General features: G+C 42.3%; 2 protein-coding genes across 3 annotated transcripts in view; one reads left to right on the top strand and one right to left on the bottom strand.

Annotated features, from left to right (window-relative positions):
- Positions 1 to 3,240, top strand: part of SBDS (SBDS ribosome assembly guanine nucleotide exchange factor) — an 11,455-nt gene extending 8,215 nt beyond the window's left edge. The window contains exons 4-5 of the mRNA XM_019511368.1: positions 207 to 371; positions 933 to 3,240. Coding sequence (XP_019366913.1) covers positions 207 to 371; positions 933 to 1,061 — 294 coding nt within the window. The 3' untranslated portion in view covers positions 1,062 to 3,240. The remainder of the gene's footprint in view (positions 1 to 206; positions 372 to 932) is intronic.
- A 315-nt stretch (positions 3,241 to 3,555) lies between these two features.
- Positions 3,556 to 16,008, bottom strand: part of LOC109293450 (merlin-like) — a 42,338-nt gene continuing 29,885 nt past the window's right edge. For both annotated transcript variants that reach the window (XM_019511367.1, XM_019511366.1), the window contains exons 6-18: positions 15,335 to 15,403; positions 14,993 to 15,075; positions 13,709 to 13,784; positions 13,132 to 13,269; positions 11,479 to 11,553; positions 10,562 to 10,675; positions 9,985 to 10,107; positions 9,060 to 9,277; positions 7,687 to 7,789; positions 7,311 to 7,438; positions 6,039 to 6,189; positions 5,117 to 5,326; positions 3,556 to 4,697 (exon numbers count right to left, since the gene is read on the bottom strand). In XM_019511367.1, the coding sequence (XP_019366912.1) occupies positions 4,662 to 4,697; positions 5,117 to 5,326; positions 6,039 to 6,189; positions 7,311 to 7,438; positions 7,687 to 7,789; positions 9,060 to 9,277; positions 9,985 to 10,107; positions 10,562 to 10,675; positions 11,479 to 11,553; positions 13,132 to 13,269; positions 13,709 to 13,784; positions 14,993 to 15,075; positions 15,335 to 15,403 (1,524 nt within the window). In that variant the 3' untranslated portion in view covers positions 3,556 to 4,661. The remainder of the gene's footprint in view (positions 4,698 to 5,116; positions 5,327 to 6,038; positions 6,190 to 7,310; positions 7,439 to 7,686; positions 7,790 to 9,059; positions 9,278 to 9,984; positions 10,108 to 10,561; positions 10,676 to 11,478; positions 11,554 to 13,131; positions 13,270 to 13,708; positions 13,785 to 14,992; positions 15,076 to 15,334; positions 15,404 to 16,008) is intronic.

Here is a 16,008-nt window from a genome sequence, read left to right as displayed (position 1 = left end):
TTGGTGGAAAAGACATGTCTTGTCACAGGAATCGGCTGCAAGCAGCACATCAGTCTCAATGCTAGAGAATTTCAGGAGAATGTACTGAAAAACACTTCTGCCCATACAAGACATTGGAAGGCACTACTACATCTTGGTGTGGGCAGGTGATAGTCAGAATAAACGAGTATAAGGTGAGATTTCACTCATATTTACTGTCTTTGTAGGCACTGGAAGTGATCAGACAGTTAAAGGAGAACATGAAGATTGAGCGAGCTCACATGAGACTGCGGTTAGTTCTCCCACAAAAAGAAGGGAAGAAGCTGAAAGAGAAGCTTAAACCATTGATGAAAGTCATAGAAAGTGAAGACTTCCATGACCAGTTTGAAATTGTAAGAGAACTCTGTTCTTGGTTCTGGGCAGTTTTGCTATTCTTACATGTAGCACTAGAGGAAACAAACAAGGGGGAAGCTGGGTTAGCCACAGTTTTATACTAGATTTCTCAGCCTGCTTTAGTTAGAGATACTGAGTGGACAGTGAGTTACCTATAACTTCCTGACACTGTCAAATGAAAGAAAATGGCATTATACTTTAATGGACTGTTTTAGCATCATTTTACATTGAACTGCAGTAAAATACAATGCAGACAGCACTGTAATTTTTTTTTATATAGGATTACAGGAAAAATAAAAGATTTAGAATTGGGGAGCGTCTGGGCATTTTTGCAGTTTAATTGTTTTGAATCAGTAATTTTACCATCATATAGAGCTTCCAAACTACCTCAGGGCAGTCGAGGTACATTGTTAAACAGGCTTTCAGTGGTGGCCAGGGAAGCTTCTTTTACTAACAGCTAACAGATCGGACATCTCTGCATAGAAAACTATCATACATAAGCAGGAAATGGCACAGACTAAATTTTCTTGTGCGACTGATGATAATGTGAACTGTTTCAGGTATGCCTTATTGACCCAGGCTGCTTCAGAGAGATTGATGAACTGATCCGGTGCGAGACGAAGGGGAAAGGCACGCTGGAAGTAGTCAGCCTGAAAGACGTGGAAGAAGGCGATGAAAAGTTTGAGTAAATGCTCTTCAGGAACAGCATTTCTGTGACGCATGCTGTATTAAGAGGCAGGTCCATCCTGCTATGCCCTCACACTTTTCCAGCCTATTGCTGCCAAATTTTTGACACTAGTTCTACTTGGGATTTTTTCCATGTGGTGTTTTCTTGCACTTACTTGCATAACAAGTGACTTTGAATAGGAAGTATTTGAGTGCACTAGCCAAGATAAAGTTAAAGACCTAGCATTGAAAGGCTCCCTGTTAGCTTCTTTCTGCCAACGGTGTCTGCCGCAGCTGAACGCTGTTTGATTTAGATAGTATGCCAAGCTGGTTTTCCTTTACCTAGATTCAGTGCTGCATGGAAGGCTTTGTAAAAAGCTGTAGACAAGCAAGTGATGTGTCATCCCTAAAACAGCACACACAATGAAAGCTAGGTGCCCTAGCCTGCTAGAGAAACATATTGATGACTTGAGGACTGTTCTTGCAGCCTTCATTCAGTGGGGACAAACAGGACACGCTGTATTTTTCAAAGGAAATAAGTTTGCAGAGTAATTTATTCTTACAGCTATATTTGGATAAATTAATAACAAACTATTGTTTATACATGAAATAAAGCAAGTATTTTTGTTATAGTGTAGGAGTCATCAGTGCTGATGACATATCTTTCTGCTAGGCTAAAGCGATAGCCTTTGCCACTGAGCTATGGCATGATGTCCCTCCCTTGCTGGCATGCAAATTCACTACTGAAATTAATCAGGGCTGTAATGGGGAACAGCCTCTGGCTGCTACAACAGACATGCTTGTCTTGGACCTTCATTTCCCACTAGTAAACATTGCACATGCTCCTTTTCTTATCCAGTCTAAGAAAGTAGGAAGGCGTTTCTGCTAGTCTGTCTTTATTCTAAATGTCTCTAGTCAGTGTCTGTGTAAAATTTCTGACAAGGGGCTTGAGTGTAAAATGAAAATCTATACGGAGTACTACTGGTAAGATACTTTACAGAGCACCAGTTTGAGCTAGATACCCTGTGTGTGTGTGTGTGTGTATGTAACACAACTAAACACTAGGCTCCACAGAGAGCAAGAGATTCATTCTTCCTGAAAGAGGCTAGAGTAGCAGCAGTAGGTTAAACTATTAAACATGGAGATTCAGCAAACTCCACGGCCACAGCTAACAAGGCAAAGCAGTCAGAGTTTAAATTAAATTCTGTGATAGGAGCATTGAGCAGCAAAACGTGTGCTAATTAATAGAATCCACAGTGCCTGGTGCAAGGGGTAAGTTCATCATTTGCATTACATGACAAGCACAGCCACGTCCCTTCATCTCAGCTGATGCATATGTTTTCTACAGAGAGGTAAGACTGCTAACATACACAAGCAAAGACAATCAAAGTCACCTGAGGTAAGCAAGAGCTGGAAAGTCCTCTGTAAATGAGAATAGGAGGGAGCGCCCTTACCAGAAAGACCCATTGGTTTCCCAGCCTCAGCTTGGTGTAAGGCCAGCTTTGAAAAAGTTTTTAGATACACCAGAGTTCCACAGATGGAGCCTATAGCCCAGTAACCCTAAGCCCCTTTTAAATTGGGGGAGCAAATTCAAAATGCGTGCTCAGCTGCAACACATCACTGCTACCTATGTAAGTTAACCACCATAAATACCCCAATCTCTTCTCTGGGGACACGGGCCCAAATTCAGAGGCCTACAACCATAATGAGGCTTATAAGCTTCTCTGTAGACAAGTCCTTACTGAACCATGACCATTCCTCTTCCATATACACTCTGCTAAGTGGTGAGAGTAAACACTGATATTTAATGTGTCACTGGCACTTGGTGTTAACATCTGGTTGACATTAAATTGGGCACTTTACGAGACTCTCATCCAATACTTTGGGTTGTGTGGAAACGTAACATTGCATTGCTTACAACCACAAGGTCTGTTTTCCTTTACAGTTTGGTGTCTGGAACAGCTTGGTGGCTACCCAAGGGAAAAACCCAGGATTTGAGCCTGGTCTGATGTATAAGCTTTTTGAGAGCCTTGCAACTCTATCTCTGTATTAAGGCCCTTTCTGCACTTGGAGGGGGTGAGTTGTAGGTTGTTTCTAGTAGTAGAAGTTCTTTTTGATTAAAAAAATTCATAGAGACGTGGTTTATTTACGTGTCAACAAGGATGTTTGCTTCGTATCAAAATAAACCCCAGTAAAAGCTTACAGTGATCAAGTGTGCTAATTTTCCAGTCTTACCCTCTTCAGTGGGAGCCTGTATTTCCCTGCACAGTCTGAATAACATGGGTACAGCTGAAAACGCAAGATATGCATATAGGGGGAAACAGTAGTTATGCTGGGCTGTGAGGATGAAAGCTGAGAGTAGTTTAAGTTTTAAAAGAAGATGTATGTACCATCCATGCCCTTAATCACATAAGGGAAATCATTTATTTGGCGTTTCATCTTTTGCCTTAATTCTAAAGCAGAGTAATAGAGACTAACCGGCTAAGAAGCTAGTGACAACAAAAGTGAATGGAAACCTTTTTAAACATTTCTGATTTTTTTTTTTTTTTAATTTCGGTTTTTAGGACTCTAGTTACGAACATTAACATCTGTTTTTACTTTATGGTCTTGCAGACACTTTCAGTAACAAGTATATTATCGTCTTTTCCAGACTTCGGCAGTTGGAAGAGTTCTCAGTTAAATATACTTTTGATGCACAGAATCTGAAAGTACTGATTGGTTCCACTGAAAAGAAAGGAGGTGCTTTGTTGCATATGCCATATTTTACAGTCCATCAGACATGAGTCCATCTTTAGCAGACACTAATGGGTGCCCTTTGTCTCTAGCACTTTCTGAGTAGCTTCCACAGAACTATTCAGTTACGCAGCAGACAAGCGTGAGCAACTAAACTGCTCTCAACACAAAAATAACAGAAGCCTCATGCTTCCACACTAAGGATTTATCCTGCATCCAGGATTGATCAACGTAAGAGATCTGTGAACAAACGGGGAGGAAAAGGTCCCAACAGAATCTTAAGTATGTGAACAGTTATGTTTGTGAAGGTTAGACTGGTATAGCATACGTATTTGAGCAGTATCAGGGCCGGGCCCAATTGATAAGATTTAAAACTGAAGTCCTGGATGCCACATAAACACTGAGATCCTACTGCATTTTTGTAAATGCAGGGTGTTTTCCCTTGATTCTCCGGTCCAAATCTCTCTTTCCACCAGCGTGCTAGATGCTGTTGTCTTCCACACTTCATTTACGGGTCTGGCATTTCATCAGTATTGTGTCCATCAGCTTTCAAAACATTTTAGGATAAAAGACCTCAAGCATAAAGTGTTTCCTTGCAAAGTGCGTGAAAAGTAAACAAGATGCAGTTTGGCTCCTCTGTTTTGCTTGTTTGCAAAAATGCTTATTATATCCCATTGACATTTTTAATATAAGCAGCATATGCTGCTTGTTTAGAAGGTGCACAGCACCATGCTGTCACTACACAACATATTTTATGCTGATGTATTTCAGCAGCTAGAACTACAACATGTTCTTGCATAAATCTTTCTTTTCTTGTCAGGCAAATGCATCATCACAAAGTTTTGCCTATTCACCTCTTTGGGAAAGCATTACCAAACTGTCAAGATGTTTTAAATGTAGATCACATCTGAATCGTGTTGCTGAACCTACACATAAATCAGAGACAAAAAAAAAATTATTTCCACCCTAACATCCTATTAAGAATGTGAGTGGGAGCCAAAATTGTAAAAACTTCTAACTATGCACCAGTGAGCCTGGAAAGTCTGAAGATGAAGGATGTCATGAGCAGGGATCCTGTTTTTTTCTGATTAAAAGTCCAAAATTCTCCAATTAAAACTTGACTCACAAGTAGAATGGAGCCAATTGGTCTCATTTTAGCCCCTGTGTCGTCAACTTACATACAGTCTCGAAAGGCCATTGTGGACAGCAAATCCTACAACTAGTATAACTACCAGTACATACATATCTTGGGACTGAGGTAGACGGAGGTTCCCAACCTAGTGCCATTAATCTTTAAGTACTACATTTATTCAACTTTTGAAAAAGATCAAATCAATCTCCTTACCTTTACAATCTGTTTTCTAGTTCCTGTGCCCACGTTGCTGGCAACCAAGGTATCTGTTTGAAAAGGTGACTTTCCCATGGGCTCCATACATTGATTTTTGTTAGTACATGGCCAGCTGCTTGTAGCATTTAGCGGGTAAGCAGGGAAAGGCCTCTGAAAATTTATATCCAACGAATCCACAGCTTCAAAGGTTTTCATCCATGACGGGACCTTTAAAGAGCAGAACGCATGAAACATTAATGCTGTCACTACGCCAATTCATATTAAGCCAAGAAGAGTATTAAAATGCACTGATCTGGAATTATGGGCCCCTCACCCATTCCCCAACATCACCTCCTTTTGTCTTTAAAATGTTTCACTCTTCAGTCACTTCTACCTGGTTTGGGGCTACTGAAAGGACTGAGTCCATGTCACTGTTGCACTGGTTAAGTAAGGGTCTAGGAACTGTGTATATGGAATCCCAAAAACCTTATGACAAATTATGGCTTCACCAAAAAATACCAAACCACTCGGAACAATAAGTATCACCCAGAAGAGTATGGACTAGAAAAAGGTGTCAGTGATGACAAAGTTTTGCTTAAATATCATGAAATGAACAGAATTCATTTTGTTTCAACAGCCTTCATATCATACGGGGAGTTTGGGATTATTGTGTGTGTGAAAGGATTCCACTCACAAAAAGCTTCACAGATTTAAAAAGGCTTTTTTCAACCTCTCAAGTCACACTTTTCAAATTTTCTGCCAGTAGAATCAGAGAACAGGGAACCAAAGTAAATGCTGTACCTTTAACATACATTCACATATACAATTATTTTAGGGATTTCAGTGCTCTGTCATGGTTCATGCTGCCAACAAGATACTTATGAGCAACTTCCATGATATGGGTGAGCTTACTACACAACCTATACTTAAGATTACACACATGTCCTAAGGAACAATCCAAGGATCCAAGAACTTCGTTCCAATGAGAGTAGAGCCCAGTTTGTTTTTCCTCCAGCTTCAGAGCACGGATTTCTGACTTCAGTTCCTTCAATCGATCTTCAAATCTTTTGCTCTTGTCTAAGTAATCTAACCTGCAGTCCACATGAGGAGAAGCCAAAGAGGAGTCAAATTAATCAGTGAATTGCTCAAAAAAGGACTATAGTTATTTTTAAAGCTGCTTCATTCTCCTACTTTATATAACGCAAAAGTTCTTGCACTCAGCTTTTGGGACAAAGCCATTCTGGGCTTAAGTCTAATGATATTACACTAGGGATGAATTTGACACACACAGTGATTTGTCATTTATCTCAGTCCATTTGTACTTCTAACACTTGATCCCATAGGCTTGACAAAATGTTCCCCTTTTGTTTCATAGAGGGGAAAGGCTTTCAGTGACACTGGTTTTAGTTTTGGCTGTTATTATGGTCATAGTGCTCACAGGAAGTTTGCAGATTTTGGTTCCCTTGCTGAGGGGACAAGTGGGAACAATGAGAAATGAATCTGCCAGCTCCACTGAATGTTTATCACTAGACTCAGGCCAGGCAGGACTAATAAATGTTTCTGATTCTTTCGCTGTCAGCAAATGGTCTATCAGCTGTATACAATATGATATAGTACACACAGGGAAGTAAGCATCACTTTACGTGCAGAAAACTTTTAACCTCTTGATTCTCTCTAATATCTATGTTTGGCAGCAGTATATATAGGATCATTCTGAATAACCTTTTGGCCAGATTTTAAAAGTCAGTATTTAAAGAAATATGAACAATCACATCACAACAGTACAAATCAATGATCTGCTTAGTCCACTATTCAGTGGACAAAACAAACAGCACTGCAACCAGTGCTGCAAAGGAAGGAAAAGCCCTCCTTGATGCACCAGGTCACTTGTACAATACTATAACCCAACACTAGAGGGACATTTACATCTTCTTATGCACTGTTACCCGAGCAGAGTATGCTGCTACCAGAAAAAAAAACGAGTCTTTAAGACAGAAACTTTGTATTCATCAAGGCTTGATTCTTCAAAAACATCTTTTCTCTTTGTATAAAGCTAATTTATGCAGATGTAAGATGCATCCGTGATATGAATAGGAGGGCATAATCTGGCACCAATAGAAATATTCACCATGAGGCCAAGTAGATTTATTCCACCTCTAGTTTCTAAAATGAAGACTGCCTACTTTGTTAACATCTAGGAGCATTGTGGTACCTCTCTCTTTCTATCTCAAAGGACAGTCTCTTCAGGTCTATGTCTTTTAAATCCAACTTTACAGATCCCTTGTCAAAGTTGACATCTCTGGTGTCAGCAGGCGAGTGATGAGGATATCGGGCTACATGCTGAAAGATTAAATGATATCAGAGTAAGTTTATACCATAAGCAGTACAATTTGAACAGTTTTCTTCATTGGCAAGCAGCATCCCCAGCTTCTACAATATTTTTTCTCAAAGTTGACTTCTTTAGTGCCAAGAGGTAAGAAATGAGGATAGTTGGTTACATGCTAAAAGATTAAATCCGTCTTCTCCGAGATAAAGTGCTCCACCCCGCATATTCCACCCCCCCCCCGAGTGGAAATGAGGTGACGTACAGGATAATTCAGCCGGGTTACATCCAAGAGTTTCTGCTTTGCTTTCCGTTCCGCTTCCCTGGCTTCGTGCAGATCCTGTTTGAGATGTTCAGCTTCTTTGGCTCTGTCAGACAAACACTGTGATGTATGCAGTAGATTTCAAACATAACAGGACACCGATTTCAGAGTTCTCTGCCTAACTAGCTTTTTGAGATCAAGAGCTAGGAACTTCTACAAGAGCTTTTCCCCAACAAAATGGTGAGGGTGTGTGGGGTAACATGGGACACCAGAAACCAGACAAAGCAGAAGGAGATGACACTTGAGGACAATGGTGCATTAGCTGGCTGACTTTTACATCCCTTTCATATCCGATTTCTATGGACCCAGTTGTTCACCTACTGACTTGGAATTCCAAGACTCCTGACTACTAATTAACAAAGATTTTATCTAGGAAGTTGGGTTGCAAAGTACATGCTCTCTATTTTGGGAAGATGTTTGATGCCCTCCTGGCACACATGAAGAGCCTCAGGGATGAGGTGAGGAGCACCGAGAGGCATGCCATCAACATCAGGACAGCATTAAGCCTTCAAAATCTGCCCTATAGTTCCCAAGGAATACGTATTATTTACAACAGGGTTTATGTTAAGTGCATCACATTAGTTCAGGAAAGCTGTAATAAAACTTGTCCAGCTATGCTAATTAGTTTAAACAGTCTCCTTGCTACTAGTAAATACAGTGAGCCACAAGTCTTTGGCTAATTCTAAGTGAAAGGTGTTGCCTATCATGTAAGAGCATAATTGACCTCGATACCCCATAACACCCTCCCCATCTCGACATCTTACCTGTTGCATTCATTATAACTAAGTTATGTTCACCTGGGTTAAGTACATAAACCAGTTAAGTACATGACATCTTTCAGCCCCTCTGTCTGCTTTGTAATATAACTGTACTAAATTCAGCTTCATAGCAGGCACCAGAAACCATCAAGGCATTGCTGTTAGACCCCTTGAAATTCACGGGGGCTACTGAGTTTGTGGGCAGCTAGTACCCCAGAACTGACAGCAATGGAGATGTGTTTTTCAGCACTTAATGTGCACTGCTTACACCAAGTTTGTGTAAGCACGTAATCTTTCTGCAGTCCTGAGGCTATGGAAAGAGATACTAGTCTCTTTCCAGCCTAAGATCTCTGCCTGATTGTCTGTTGTTTAGTCTTTCTGGCACAAATCTCAAATATGCTGGGATGAGGTGAAACTGTATAAGGCATGTTAAGGTAAAATCGCCAGGAAAGGTCACTTAGAAAATGCCTTCTTCCATAGCTGGGCTCTGAGAAGACATCCACACATTTCATGAGTAGCCCAGCCTCACACAAGGCCACACCCACAAGGAAATCTAACCTTCGGTCTGACTCTTTCACCAGCTTCACTGCAATGAGCTCCGCCTCCCGCATCTTCTGCTCCATCAACCGCTTCTCCTCCTTGGTTTTCAGCGCTGTGATCTCCAGCCTCTGCCGCTCTTGTTCAGCTTCTGCAGCACTCTGGGCCAGCAGTTTGGCCTCGTCTTCTGCAATCTGTGCTTTCTCAGCCAGCAGCTCTGCTGCTTCCTGGGAGTGGAGCTAAGACAATCTTTATTAGCTACCAGATGCAGCACACAGAAAAGAACAACAGCTACAGTCAGCTTCCAGACAGGAGGCCTTTCCCAATGCATCAAGGAATAAAACATTAACCCTTTACACAGCAAGAACCAGTACATTTCTCCGTAAGATCACTACACTGAGGACCAGGAACAAAGAGCATGTCTGCAGAGTTTCTTCTCTCTGCTCCCAGATTCTAGTCTTCCCTTCTGCCCACGTTTCTGTTACACAAGCTCTCTCCCCCCTAGCAGGCTCTCACCCTTACTCAGTCCTGGACCAAGGCTGCGCCTAAATGTGCACAGCATCAAGAGCCATCTTGCAGCTGCCAGGTTCACCAGCTACCGTGCCAGGGTGTATTTGAGCCAGTGCTCAATGCTAACTCCTCCCTACTGTCTGCTCCCAATGCAACCTGCCTTCTTCCTCTCTGGCTCCTAGCCTGAGAGAGGTGTTGGAACTAGCGACAAGTAGAAGTGAATGATTTCCAGGAAAAAAAAAAAAAAAAAAAAAGATTGAGCCAGGCCTGGCTCCTCCTAACCATCCCTATATTCTCTGCTCCCCGTTAGCCCAAGGCATTCCATCCTTTCTTGAAGAATAACCCCAGACTCCTGGCTGGGGCCATAGGAAAAAGGGCTTAGAAATCCAATTGTCCCCAAGGTCTAATGACATTTACAGTCTACTGTAACACTCACTAGTGCTTCATTGGCTTGCCTGGCTTCATCTTCCAGCTGGAAGAGACGCCTTTCCAACTCTTCTTTGGCTCGCTCTGCTTCTTCTCTCAGCTGCTTCTCCCTGGCTAGCCTCTGGTTCTCCATCTGGGGAGGTAATGAGCAGTGTGAAAAGTCTGCAGATTTGCAGCATAGTCCGTGCTGGAATTGGGATCACAGAGCAAACTGGGCAAGGGCTTCTGAAGAGCTGAAATGATCCTGCTGGACCACCGCCAGCCAGCATCAGTTAGGCATTCCATGCAGTGCCCAGTCAGCACACGGGCATCAAAATGAATTCCTGGTCATACAAAACAGATGTTCATAGGGAGCACTCATATCACCCCTTCCCCTCCACTCTCAATCTTTCTTTCTGTCCCACATCTTCAGACATCCCATGCCTGATCGAAAACTCATGCACATACGTGGCAGACAGTAAACAGACACACAACTACGTTCTGCTACGTTCATGATCTGAACAAATATGGTAGATAATATAGGTATAACGACTGGACCAACTGGAATAAAATAGACAATATTTTGAGTAGTGAGAAACAGAATCCACCTTTTTTCTAGCCTTTTCCTCCCTGGCCTGTGCTTTCATTTGCTGGATCTCTATCGAGTCCACTTTCCTCCTCCTCATAAACAGATCATGGTTTCCAATGCACAGCTGCAAAATCTGCAACAAACAAAACAAAAAAAATGACTGCAAACCCATCTGCACCGCAGCAAGGGCGATAAAGAGCACAGCAAGGAAATGCAAACGGACATCCTGCTTGGGGCTAACAGCAATGCAAATCAGGAGGTCCTTTCTCTCCAATAAAAGTAAGAGTGCAGGGTTACAGGTGTCTATCCTGGCAGGTACGACACTGCCTGGTTCACAGGCTAAGGGTGCCTTCGCTTTTCTGGCTCCACTTTTTACTCCACTATAGTTGGAAGAGGAGAGGTAAGTGGAATTTATCTAGAGTGAGAACGTAAAAAAGCAGGGCTCCAGACAACAGGAGTGTTGTTTCTTCCTACTGTATCCCAATCTACATCTCCATCACTTCCCTAAGAGTCTCAAGCCTCTTACACAACTCTCCACCTGGAGCTGTTATAAATGAAGACAAACCCAACCCCACATGTCAGACAGAATAATCTACAGACAAGTCATGTGTTCAAGCTCAAGTTCCGATTCCCCTCAGGAAGTGTGGTCCTCCAGGCCCCCCTACATCAATTTTTACCAACTCACTTTCAATGCTAGTTGTTATAATGGCCACAGGTCTCTTAAGTATCATTGACTCACAGAGAAGTAGGGCTGGAAAGGACCTGCAGAGGTAATCTAATCTACACCCCACCCTCCCCCAGCACCAATACTGTTGTGGTCTTTACTGCTACTTGACCATGAAAGCCATCCTGAACATAGTATTTTTCATTCTGATATCACTCAACACAATTGAGACTGATACTTCATCCAGACTGAAAGCAAGTCAGTGTGCTTACCAGTTTATTTACTTTGAGCTGTGAGGAAAAGAACTTGAAAACTTCTGCCTTTTTGTCAAGGGGTTTAATCGTCAACTGACAAGAAAGAGAGAGGAAAGAAAGAAGAGATCGGGATCACTACAAAGCTCAAATATTGAATACTGCTGCAGACATTAACTCAAACCCACAGCACTTTTCCCAATTGTATGGGGGGAAACCAGAGCAGAGTGAGTTGTGGCTCACTCAAGGCCTCAGGGACAGAGCTAGAACAGAGACAAGAGGACCGGAGCTTACCATAAGAGTTCCTGTCCCAATCTCAATCTGCTAAATCCTCAGCAAAGGGACCAGTTAGGATGATAATTTTTGTGATGTGACCACACAATTCTAGATTAATACCACCATACTCACTGGTTATTGTTACTTTGGCTTAAATCTCCAGGAGAAGCCACTGGTTTAACAAATTCAATATAATCAAGCCCACCCTCAAGAAGTATCCAACACCTTCAATTCAAGTTATTTCCACCATGAACAAAAAGGGGAAGACATGACAAAACGGCTTTTGAACACGGGGAAACTGATGGAGTTTTTTCTTCCTTATTTTGAGCCCATCTTCCAGGCTGTTATTTGATGAGCTGGGCGAAAGCTGACACCCTGCCATGCATCTAGGGCTTCACTTCCTTTGTTGTGTGCAGCATAATAAAAGCAAGTCCATTCTTTTAGATCCTGTTTGCTGTGACTCATAAGTTAGCACTCTATTTGACACATTGCAAATGACTGCATAATCTCAGCCCAAGTCATCTGAGTCATTGAGATCATAACTTGTTATAGCTTGTTTTGCCCCAATTACAAGCAGCAGGACTGTGAATTCAAAATAGTGGAAGCTTTAAAACATGCATGCCTCTGATTTTAATATAAGGCAGAATTTGGACCCCAAGCGTTATAAAAAACAAACAAACAAACAAAACAAAAACAAAAACAAAAAAACACACTGAAAAAAAAGAACGGCTATGCTCTGCTTTTATGCTTAATTTTATTTAGGCTTGTATTCCCTTCCCAGCCCACCCTCCCAGGCCACAGTCTTCCTGATAGCACATCTTTTTACATTTAAAAATGTCTCACTTCTCCCACTTCCTACCCTCTATGTGCTGTACAGAGGATGATCTGTACTCTATAAGTGAATGTTAATACTTATGAGATGGGCTAGATTAAAAGTCCTGAAGACTGAACCTTCCACATGCAGACAAAACAAGTGGAACCTAAGGAGATGTGTAAACCACACCCTTCATGCCTTCCCTTGCCAGTGGGCTTCAATGTAACCTAGAGAGAGCACCTCTGTGAAAGAAAATGGTATTCAGTCTTCAGGGACACTTCAACCCCTGGCTTTCCTGCTGAGACAAGTGCTCCCACTTACGTGTAACCCTTTGCTGCTGGAAAATGAACAGACACTATCATCATTGTTGCACCAGAGTCAACCAGTTTTTAGATTGTAATGATAGGTCCTGTTTTCAGTGCTGCTGAATGTTCACAGCTCCTACTACTTTCAAGGGAGCAAAAGCGTGCAGCCCAGAACCTTAGTTTTGTAACAAATCTTCCAACAGAGAGACACACAGACAGACAGACAGCTTCCAGTCCAGTACAAAAAGCCCATACTCACAAAACAGAGGTCCATCCTACCTCTTTCTCACTATAGGAAATGTTTCTGATAGCACTCCACTCAAAAGACTTATTTGGAGAGAACCTGTTATTTATGCTGTAGATATGAATACCTTTGGCATCAACTCCAAGGAGGAGATCTGTATGGTTCTTACTTTGCTGCAAAGGAAAAAAATAAATAAGGCAATAAATGCCATTTCTAGTAGCAGGTATTATCTCATCCAGCAGTATGTTTATTCTAAGCAATGTTATTGGTATCTATTAGGAGCCAGGGTTTCCAGCACAAAACAGGTTTGTAAATCCACCATCACCACTGGCTAACTAACCTGTTCCTTTAGCTCATTCAGAAGAGGTCCATACTTCTAGATCCTTAGGTCCCAAATTGCATCCCTACCAGGGATTTATTATATAGACAATTAAATCAAGCCACAGAAGGGCCTGAAAATGGTGACAGCACCAGTCACCAGTAGAGACAGAAACAGAACCTAGGAATCCCAACTCCTGGCACTAGAACACGCTGGATCTAGCTATGCTGCAGGTTTAAAAACCACACTGCAAGAATCTATACCAATTAGAAATACCACTCAGAGACACTTACAGCAATGGGAAAATAATTGACACCATACATCTCCAAGTCTTGTGCAATTTTCAAATAGTTCATCTCCGCTTCATCCCTGCAAAACAGATCAGAGATCACACTGGACAATCATGTAAACTCTAGCCCCTTTCTTCAGATCAAATTACCCGCTACTGTTTTAAGGAGAACAGTCTCCTTTTTAATTCAATTTGACTGCTCTTATGGTTTGTCTCTGCAGTGTTTATGAGCTATGCTGTTAAGTGCAAGATCTATTACTCAGAGCATGGAGAGCGAAGAGCAGCAGCATCTAACCAGGATAATCAAAGTAAAGATTTACCTACTTTGTTATGTGCCAGAATGACTTTTACTGATTTTTGGTACCTGGCTCTGATCTCGGCCCAGCATGTCTATTTTATTGTTACCGCCAACCACTGACTAGAGAGCTCTATAACACTGCCTTCCATGACTCAAGAGTATCTCCCTCAGGAAGCATAAAAATTGCTATGGTTCACTGACAAGCACGGATGCAAGAGGCACCAAACACCAGTGTGGACAGAGTCCAAAACAAAACACAGAAGCTGTCCTGTGCCTAGTAGAACAATCTCTTCACCCAGCAATCAAGGCCCGTGGTTCTCTCTCCTCACAAAGGTAAAACAATAATAAATAGTGAGGAAAGAATATTAATGAACTTCCAGGGCAGTCAGAGAAGGAAAGTAAATTAAAGAATTTTGTGCATATCAACTGAGCCACGCAACTCTTTCTGCCCATATTATTTCCCTCAGGTTTTTCTTTTACTTCCAGAGGCTTCAATGTTAGTTGTAAGAGCCCTTACACATCCACATGAAACAGCACCAAAACTAACTACATGCTGCTGAACAGGTGGATTCTGTCCAGTCTCGATTTTAATTACTAGCTAAGTACCTAGATTTCTCTAACACCCTGGTACCTTCTTTGTGATTCCCAAAAGAAGGTGCACCACAAATCAGGTTTTTTCTCTCTGAAGGTGGAGCCTTGTTTGTGCCTCCTGAAACGTGTTGAAGGCCTTACTCCCACCAATGGCTTCAAGACAGGCTGAAGACATTTAGCCCCTCCCATGAGGGCCTTGGCACCCAACATGAGCAGGCCCTTAGGACCCAAAACTACCACGTTTTTACCTAGGAAACAGAATGGTGATAAACAGCTGAGGTTGGAGTCACAGATCCCATCTCTCACTTATACTAGTAAAACTCAACTGGAGCCAAAAAGATTGCACGAGTGTAACTGCCGTGCCTGTGACGTCTCCAAGACTGAAGTGTGTTACTGTACCTGGCAATGCCCCTGTGTTCTGCATACCAAGCTGTAATCTTCTCTTCCCACATTTCTGCCGTCAGCTGATATTGCCTGAGAACCTACAAAGAAGCGACGGGGTTGGATTTCTATAGAAAAGGTGAGAACAGGCACTGCCCATGGGTTTACTATCTGGCTTCCCCTGGTGTGCAAATAATATCACGGAAGTTCACAGTTCTAGCCATATCCAAAGCAACACAAGCACAAAAATGCATTCACATGTACAGAACAAGTGGCGGGTGATCCAGCCAGTCCCAAGAAACGTACGCCCCTCCACATAGCTAAGTAAAATGTTCATCTCTATTCACGGTAAATACTTACTCTTTTGGGTAACAGCTCATCATTGGCCAAAAAGCCAGGTTCGTGGAAATTTGGATCATAGTCACCGTACTGTCCCAGAAAAAGGAAAGAAGAAACTTTACTATGTGCAGAATGCTGAAAGAATTTGGTGGCTGCACAGCTTCTGTCTACAATGATCACCTAAGACAGCAGGATTTTTTAACTCGACCTGAAGGATGAAGTCCTGCCCAAGTAAATAGGCTTTACATAAAAGGATGCCTAAATAGGTTATCGATGTGGAATTTACCCCCAGCCTTTTCGCAAGACACGTGGTTCCAGCACTGCCAATCTACAGAACGGTAGGACCAGTTATAATGCAAACTAAAGATCCAAGGACCTCTCACTGACCTGCTTCCCCAGGCCCAGCATGGAGCCCACTTCAGTTGCACTCAGGAGCTGGGGGATTTAGCTAGCTCAGGTACTTTTTCTGCAAGCCTGCATCCCCACATAGGACTACTGATGGGGAGGGTCAGAAGAACAGGCTGTGTCCTGGCCTTCTGCCAGAGGGTGATTTTGACCCCTGAGGGCAAATAAGGCTTGACACAGATGCTGACCATGTGCTGTGAAATGACAAGTGTTCTCTATTCTCACAGATACCATTGTGAACTCAGGGCACCAGGCATCTGCAGTAGCCATGGACACTTCCTAAAAAGAGC

Source organism: Gavialis gangeticus, unplaced genomic scaffold (genome assembly GCF_001723915.1).
Source record: "Gavialis gangeticus isolate Ggan-Ray unplaced genomic scaffold, GavGan_comp1, whole genome shotgun sequence".
Classification (NCBI taxonomy): domain Eukaryota; kingdom Metazoa; phylum Chordata; order Crocodylia; family Gavialidae; genus Gavialis; species Gavialis gangeticus.
The sequence above is the reverse complement of the archived record's forward strand: the minus strand, read 5'-3'. Positions and strand labels throughout refer to the sequence as shown.